Source organism: Tupaia chinensis, unplaced genomic scaffold, assembly GCF_000334495.1.
Source record: "Tupaia chinensis unplaced genomic scaffold, TupChi_1.0 Scaffold000238_1, whole genome shotgun sequence".
In the NCBI taxonomy this organism is placed as follows: domain Eukaryota; kingdom Metazoa; phylum Chordata; class Mammalia; order Scandentia; family Tupaiidae; genus Tupaia; species Tupaia belangeri.
In genome coordinates, this window is record NW_006159716.1 from 2,112,935 (window position 1) to 2,120,605 (window position 7,671).

The following is a 7,671-nucleotide window of genomic DNA, read 5'->3' on the forward strand; positions in this document are numbered from 1 at the left end:
AACCAGGCTTCTTGCTTGCTCATGAGAGGGACCTAGAAGAAGGAGAACCATGGAGCCTGCCTAGAGGAGCCTCCTTCCAGGGAGAATGGCTCCAGGGGTGGGAGGTTCGGTCTCTAGGTGGCGGGGAACCGCTAAGGGACGAGAGGGAAGCCCAGCAACTAAGGAGAGGCGGAGGGAAGATGCTTCCTCTCACCACAGCGGTTTCACCCTAGGTGCACACCCACTGCTGAGCCCGGCTGAGGAGCAGAGAAGGCCACCTAGGTTGCCCAGAGAATCTACCCGGACCCCAGCCTCCAACTCACTTCTTCCTGCGGATCTTGGGTTTCTTCACAGGTCGCAGATAGGGGTTATCGATGACATTCTCTTCTCCATTCCGGCTTCCTGACAAGGAGGGGTTCTGCTGTAGGACAGAGGTGTTCTCCTTCTCGGCTCCAGAATCGTCCTTTGAACAAAAGCCAAGATAAAGAAAAACACCAACGGCATAAGGCAAGCGACTGAAATCAGATGAAAACTACTATTAGCAACCCTTTACTGAAGAAATTAGAAGCCTCTGAACCACTTCTTTCAAATGTTCCTATGCCTGCCCCGGAAGAAATGAAGCCCAGGCAGTGTCTGGCTATGAGAAGCAAGAGAGGTTGGGAGCTCTGACGCGACAGGGCACAGGGCACAGGGGACAAGGCCTTAAATCCCTTGACAAGCTAGGGACGTGAGTTGGGAAGATAAAGATCTGGGTGGGGAGGGACACGAGTTAGGAAGACAAAGACAGAGACATGGGTAGGACAGAGAGTCAGGGAGTAAAGTTTATACGCTTCAGGAAGGAAGCCCAGGGGAAGTGGCCCCGAAGGGCCCGCAGGACTGAGAGGTGCAGGGCCAGACAATCATTTGCACAGGGCATCTATGTCCTAGACCAAGGCTAACCTAATCACATTTTCAAGCTTCCAGTACTTGCAACGATCACATTCCAGCACATTCTAGAAGCTTCTCAAACCCACTGAGACAGAGCACAACCTGCAGGGACCAACATGAGCATGTGATCAACAACGCCTGCCTGGGAACTGTGGGTGAGGGAGTTTACTGTTTATTTTTTGAGAAAAAGTGCGATTTGAGAGAAAAGTTCATGAGTTTTCTTTAATTCAGTATAATCCCAATGACATTTTTAAAAAAATCACAGTTGTGGGAACCAGCAGTTAGCGTAATGGCTATGTCGCTGGACTCCCACGTAGTTGACCACGGTTCGTGTCCCGGACCCGGTGGCTTAAAACTCACGCTGGGCGCATGTGCGTGCGTGCCCAAGATCCCGAGCGGAGAATGGAGGAGAAGGGATTGCGGCGTGACCATCCCCCCTGGGGGTTATTTCTCACTTTCTGTCTCTATGTCTCTCTGTCTGTCTGGCGAGCGCACGCTCCCTATAGCGAAAATCTCTCCAAAAAAAAAAAAAATCACAGTTGTGTACAGACATAGAAAAAAGGTAATATGCTGAAATTAAAAAAAAAATTTAAATCTTTAAAATGAGCCCAAGCTGCAGGGGATGTAGGGGTGGGGCGAGGAAATCACAACACAAACTTCACTGGGAAGTAGTGACCAGAGCAGGTGGTGCTGTGCCCCCTGGTGGCCGGCCAAAGAGTTCCACGGGAGAGGAAGCCACTGAGATTCCAGTTCTGCAGCTTGAGGCAAGAAGCCCTCACTAACCTCAATGGAGAGAGAGGGCCCGCCAGACAGACAGCGGGACAGGAGCCGGCATGAAACCAACACCGAGTTTCCCACGGGAGATGGCTGCCCTCAGCACAGACAGCAGCCTCGGGCTGAATGGGCCTGCAGAAGCTGGCTGGCTCCGACATTCTACTCCGCACCCTATCTGCATTCTTCCCAAAGACCCCGGTTCCCGTGGAGCCTGTTACCCCTCCCCGAATAACCAATCTGCTGGAACCACGAGGGGACCTAAAGCCACTAGGGACCTAATAGAGACACTCTTGAAGCCAACCTAGCTCATGCTGGACCAGGTACTGGACACGGCCAGGCCTGTGGTGGGTGTTTGACTCCAGCCTGATCCACCCTCCCACTCCAACCCCAGCCCTTCTCTGCAGTAAGCATTCTGCCTTCAAGTTGCCAGGCACTCATTTCAACCGTGCTCTAAGTGCCCTCTGAGGTATTAGGCATGGAGGTGGCAGTCAGAGGTGCCGAGAAGCCGGCCCTGGGACCACTGCCAGAGGGGCGGCTGTGGCTAGTCCCTGGCCTCCAATACCAGCAGCTCCTACAGCACACCTCCGTCCTCGCCTCTCCTGAACTCCCGGCTCGTGGAGCCAGCTGTCCCCTCAGTATCTACCTGGCGTCAGGCTGGCACCTAGGACTCACCGTCCCTGCGCATCAACAGCTCTTCTCACAGCTCCCCTCACAGGGGATGGCAACGCCACCCTCCCGTGGTCCAACCAGGACACTCTGCAGCCAGCTCTGCTCTCTGCTTTCTCTGCCAGCCCACATTCAGTCTGTGCACAGGGCCAGCCGGTGGCCCAGTGGTTAAGCCAACTGGATTCCACATGGCCAGCTCTGTGGTTCGAGTTCTGGACCTGGCTGTCTGAACATCACACCAGGCACATGTGTGTGCGTGCCCAGAATCCTGAGGCAGGAATAGAGAAGGGAAGGTGGTGTGGTCACCCTCCCCGGGGGGGTGCTCCTTCACTTTCTCTGTCTTTGTCTTCCTCTCTCTCTCTGTCTCTCTCGAGTGTATCCTATAACAAATTTAAAAAAAAAAAAAAAAAAAAAAAAAGAAAGAAAGAAAAAGAAAAAGAGAGAAAGAGGTGCCAGTGGGTCATGTGGGGGTTAAGGTGCTGGATTCTCATATGGGTGACCATGGTTGGGGCTTCAGACCTGGCAGCTTGAAATCATGCTGGGTATGTGTGTGTGTGTATGACCAAAATCCCAAGAGGAGAATGGAAAAGAGATTGCAGCGTGGCCATCCCCGGGGCGGGAGTCCTCACTTTCTCTGCCTCTCTCTGGTGAGTGCATGCATCCTATGGCAAAAAAACAAAAACTAAAACTAAAACAAAAAAGAAAAAAAGAAGAGGAAAAGAGAGCTTTTGGGACATCCGCTTGGCCTTACCTTCAAAATCCAGGCAGGACCCGACCCCTTCCACAGGCAGGGATGTCCCACCTCCTTGTCTAGATTAATGGCAGCCTCCTACCTGATCCCCCTCTCCAGTCTGTCCTCAACACAGACTTCAGAGTAGCCCTTTAAGAAGTTCAGATATGGCCCTTCCCTGCTCCACACTCTCCATGACTCCCATCTCACCCAGATAGAAGCCAGCTCTTAAAGTAAGCTAAAGGTCCTATCTGACCTGACCCCTCCTTCTCTCCGGGTCATACCCACTTGTTCCCCAGGGCCTTCGCACTGGTTGTTCCCTCTGCGAGAACACCCTTCCAATATATCTGTGCAGCTCACTCCTTTCCCTCCTTCCAGTCTGCTCAGAGACCACCTGCTCAGTGATGCCTACCCTGAGCATCCTATTTAAAACATCATCTGATGGGACCAGCAGCTGGCGTAATGGCTACATCGCTGGACTCCCATGTAGTCGACTGCGATTTGAGTCCCAGACCTGGTGGCTTAAACTCACATCAGGCACGTGTGCGTGCGTGCCCAAGATCCCGAGAGGAGAATGGAGGAGAAGGGCTTGTGGTGTGGCCATCCTCCCTGGGGGGTGATTTTTCTGTCTTTTTCTCTCTGTATTTCTGGCAATACATGTTCCCTGTAACAAAAACCTCTCCAAAAAAATACTGATCTCAAACTCCCATTCTCACCGTAGATTTTCCTTTACTGTTTTTTCTTCCCCCCAAGCACTTCCATCTTTAATATACTACAAAATGGCTTATTCATATGTGTACTGTCATTTTGCTGTCAGCACAGGCTCCTAAAAGGCAGAAGTTTTGTTTAGCTCAATGCTTTATGCCAAGTAGCCACAAGAGTGGTGTGTGCTAGCTGCTAAATGAGTCCTTGCTGAGCAGCGACCGGTACATTTCTCACGAAGGAGTAAAAGTTCAGACATGTGGATTGCCTGCCCACAGAAGGCGGCAAGTACAAATGTCTGAGAAAAAATATACACGATAATACACTCATTTAAGTAGTTCCTTGATGCTTAAGTACATGTAGAAATCCAAATTAAGCTAAACAAAGTACAAGCTAGCAACAGTCCTTGAGAGATGAAAGATAAAAGAATAATTTAAGGGCCTGGTAGGTGGCCTGGTGGTTAAGGGCACAGGACTTGCACGTGGCTGACCGCGGTTTGAGTCTTAGACCTAGTGGCTTGCTTTCTCACTCTCTCTCTCTCTCTGGTCAAATTAAAATAAATAAATCAAGTTAAATAAAATAATTCCTTCTTTTGGAGAGATTTTCACTATAGGGCACGTGTGCTCGCCAGGAAGACAGAGAGAGACAGAGAGACAGAAATCACCCCCCAGGGTGGATGGCCACGCTGCAATCCCTTCTCCTCCATTCTCCTCTCGGGATCTTGGGCACGCACGCACACACGCCCGGTGTGAGTCTAAGCCACCGGGTCTGGGACTCGAACTGTAGTCAACTACATGGGAGTCCAGCAACGTAGCCATTACGCCATCTGCTGGTTCCAATATGGCAGCTTGTTTTAGCTCAGCCTCACCCCCCCCGAGGTGGGTGTTCTCGCGCCCACCTGTACTGTGAGGAACAAAGTTCGGGTGTGTGAGGTAATGCGAGCCAAGTCACACATCTGGCAAGAGGCACTACCCGGATCTGAAGCTGGGCTAGTCCAACTCCAAGGGCGGTCTTTGTCCCTTTCACTGTCTGTAACCCCGGCCCAGCCTCTTGGTACCCAAAAGTCCTCAGGTACCTGCTGGCACCCTCCCAGCCTCGGTTCACGTACCACCCTGGCCTCGCCTCACATCACGACCTGAATTGGTAGGGAGCACACCTCTCAGCCCCCGAACTACACTGGACTCACACCGGCAGGGTGGTGTCTGCTGACTGTGATTTGAGTCCTGGACCTGGTGGCTTGCTTTCCCACTTTCTCTCTCTGTTTTGCTTACTCTATCCCTCTCTGGTCAAATTAAACAAATAAAATAAAGTTAAATAAAGTAAGTCTTTGAAAAAAAGAAGTGTATTTTTAAAAAACAAAAACCTCTCTCTTAATCCTTTAACTTTCCTCCCTTTAGTTACTACTCCATTTCTCTCCTCCCTTTTACAGAAAAGCTCCTTGCCACTTGTCCACACAGGCCTGGTCCAACAGAGCTCCTTCACTGACCGAAATGGTCAGTGGTGTCTGCTTAGAAGTGTCCTTCTTCTCAAAGGTGGACCTCAGTTTAGGATCATGCATGCCGTCTTGGTCCAAAGAACTTCATTCAAAACGGAAGTGTAGGATAACAAGTTCCTCTGCTTTATTTAAAGCTACGGTATTCCAGCCCAAGTTCTGAAAGGACTGCACATGGAAGAAATATGTATTCAAACGAGGAAAACCTTCGGCAAATATTAGAGACAGCAGGGTCCTTTCTGCTTACAAGCCGAAGCTGCTGCGGGCTCCATCTGCGCGTGGCAGGTTAGAAGAAACGAGCTCCCCACTAGCTATAGCTATTTGTACATGAGGGTATTTAGTAAAAGACTGTCTTCCCTTCATTCAATGAATTTGAAAACAATATGTTTTGCTACTATTCTTTGTCTCTTACCTTCTCAGTGCTCTTCTCCCTCATATACGGTCCCAATTACTGGATTAAACAGGTCTTAAGTCAAAGTGGAAGTCTGCAGCCTTCATATGCCCTACTTCAGGGGAGTGTAATGAATGAATGATCTCAGTTGTGTGCTCTGAATCCATCAATGAGCCCGTGTTTCTCACAGCTTCCCTCGGTGCAGGAATGAGAGAAGATTTAGAGATGCCAAGCCAGGCCTATTATAAAATGGGCAATATGTCTGACAAGAGACTACTCTAACAGTAACTTGTCTCGAGAGCATCCCACTGGCCTTAAAATTGTGCCTGTCTAGGGAACAGCAGTTAGCATAATGGCTGTGCTGCTGGACTCCCATGTAGTCAACCACGGCTCGAGTCCCAGACCCACTGACTTGAACTCACGCCAGGTGCATGTGTGCGCATGCCAAAGATTCTGAGAAAAGAATGGAGAAGAGATTGAGGCTTGGCCATCCCCTCTGGGGGGTGATTTCTGTCTCTCTGTCTCTCTGTCTGTGTCTATCTGGTGAGCACATGCACCCTATAGCAAAAACCTCTCTCTCAAAAATAAATAAATAAATAAATAAATAAATAAAAACCATGAGGCTAGCAGGTGATATGGTATTTGGGGATGCTGGGTTCCCCCATGGCTGACCATGATTTGAGACCTGAACCCAGGAGCTTGAAAATCACAACAAACGAACAGGTAAGTAAATAAATAAGTAAAAAGGTGGCATCGTGGTTAAGGGCACTGAACTCCTACATGGCTGACTGTGATTTGAGTCCTGGACCTGGCGGCTTGCTTTCTCACTTTCTCTCTCTGTCTTGCTTACTCTGTCCCTCTCTGGTCAAATTAAACAAATAAAATAAAGTTATTTGAAAAAAAGAAGTGTATTTTTAAAAAACAAAAACCTCTCTCTTAATCCTTTAACTTTCCTCCCTTTAGTTACTACTCCATTTCTCTCCTCCCTTTTACAGAAAAGCTCCTTGCCACTTGTCCACACAGGCACGGTCCAACAGAGCTCCTTCACTGACCGAAATGGTCAGTGGTGTCTGCTTAGAAGCGTCCTTCTTCTCAAAGGTGGACCTCATGGTGACAGTACAGCACAAGCCTGTGCTCCCGGACTCTCCCACTCCCCACCCGCGACTTTGGAATTCACTCTGAGCCCTCACTCGTTGTGGCTGAAACTGCTCTTTTTAAAATTTTATTTATCTGGGACCAGCAGATGGTGTACTGGTAACGTCGCTGGACCCCTGTGATCAATTGCAGTTCGAGTCCTGGACTTGGCAGCTTGAAACTCACACCGGTGCATGTGTGTGCCAAAAAAATCCTGAGAGGAGGATGGAGGAGAAGGGGTTGTGGCATGGCCATCTCCCTGGGGGGGTGATTTCTCACTTTCTGTCTTTCTCTGTCTCTCCAGTGAGCACATGCACCCTAGAGCAGAAAACATCTCTTAAAAAATTTTTTATTTATCATTATTATTATTATTATTTTTTTAATTTGCTACAGAGCACCTGGGCTCAACAGAAAGAAAAAGGGAAAGCGAGAAAGCAAGTTGCCAGGTCTGGGACTCAAACCATGGTTAGCCATATGGGAGTTCAGCACTTTAACCACCATACCACCTCCTGGCCCTGAAATTACTCTTATCAGGATCACAAATTACATCCCCATGATCAAACCTAAGAATCAAATTCTATTCTTTCTATTGCTGGCATTAACTACAGCTTTTGACACAGCTAATTGCTTTTCTCCCTGAAACTCTTCCCTCCCTGGGCTTCTGGAATACGGCCCTCTTCTGGTTCTCTTCCCAGCACCGTAACTGTCTTCTCCTTCGCTGGTTCCTCCTCAATCTCCAAACAGCGGAGAGAGGGCCCGAGGATTCAGTTAATGCATTTCTTTCTTCTCTCTTTTTAATTTGCTATAGAGCATGTGCACTTACCAGAGTGTGAGACGGAGATACAGAGAAAAAGAGGGAAAGTGAAAAAACAGCCC

The 7,671-nt window shown here is 49.1% G+C and overlaps 1 protein-coding gene across 1 annotated transcript in view; it reads right to left on the minus strand.

Moving 5' to 3' along the window:
• TAF8 (TATA-box binding protein associated factor 8) overlaps positions 1-7,671 on the minus strand; it is a 26,588-nt gene continuing 18,917 nt past the window's right edge. Inside the window, exons 8-9 of the mRNA XM_006148570.3 lie at positions 303-442; positions 1-32 (exon numbers count right to left, since the gene is read on the minus strand). Coding sequence (XP_006148632.1) covers positions 20-32; positions 303-442 — 153 coding nt within the window. The 3' untranslated portion in view covers positions 1-19. The remainder of the gene's footprint in view (positions 33-302; positions 443-7,671) is intronic.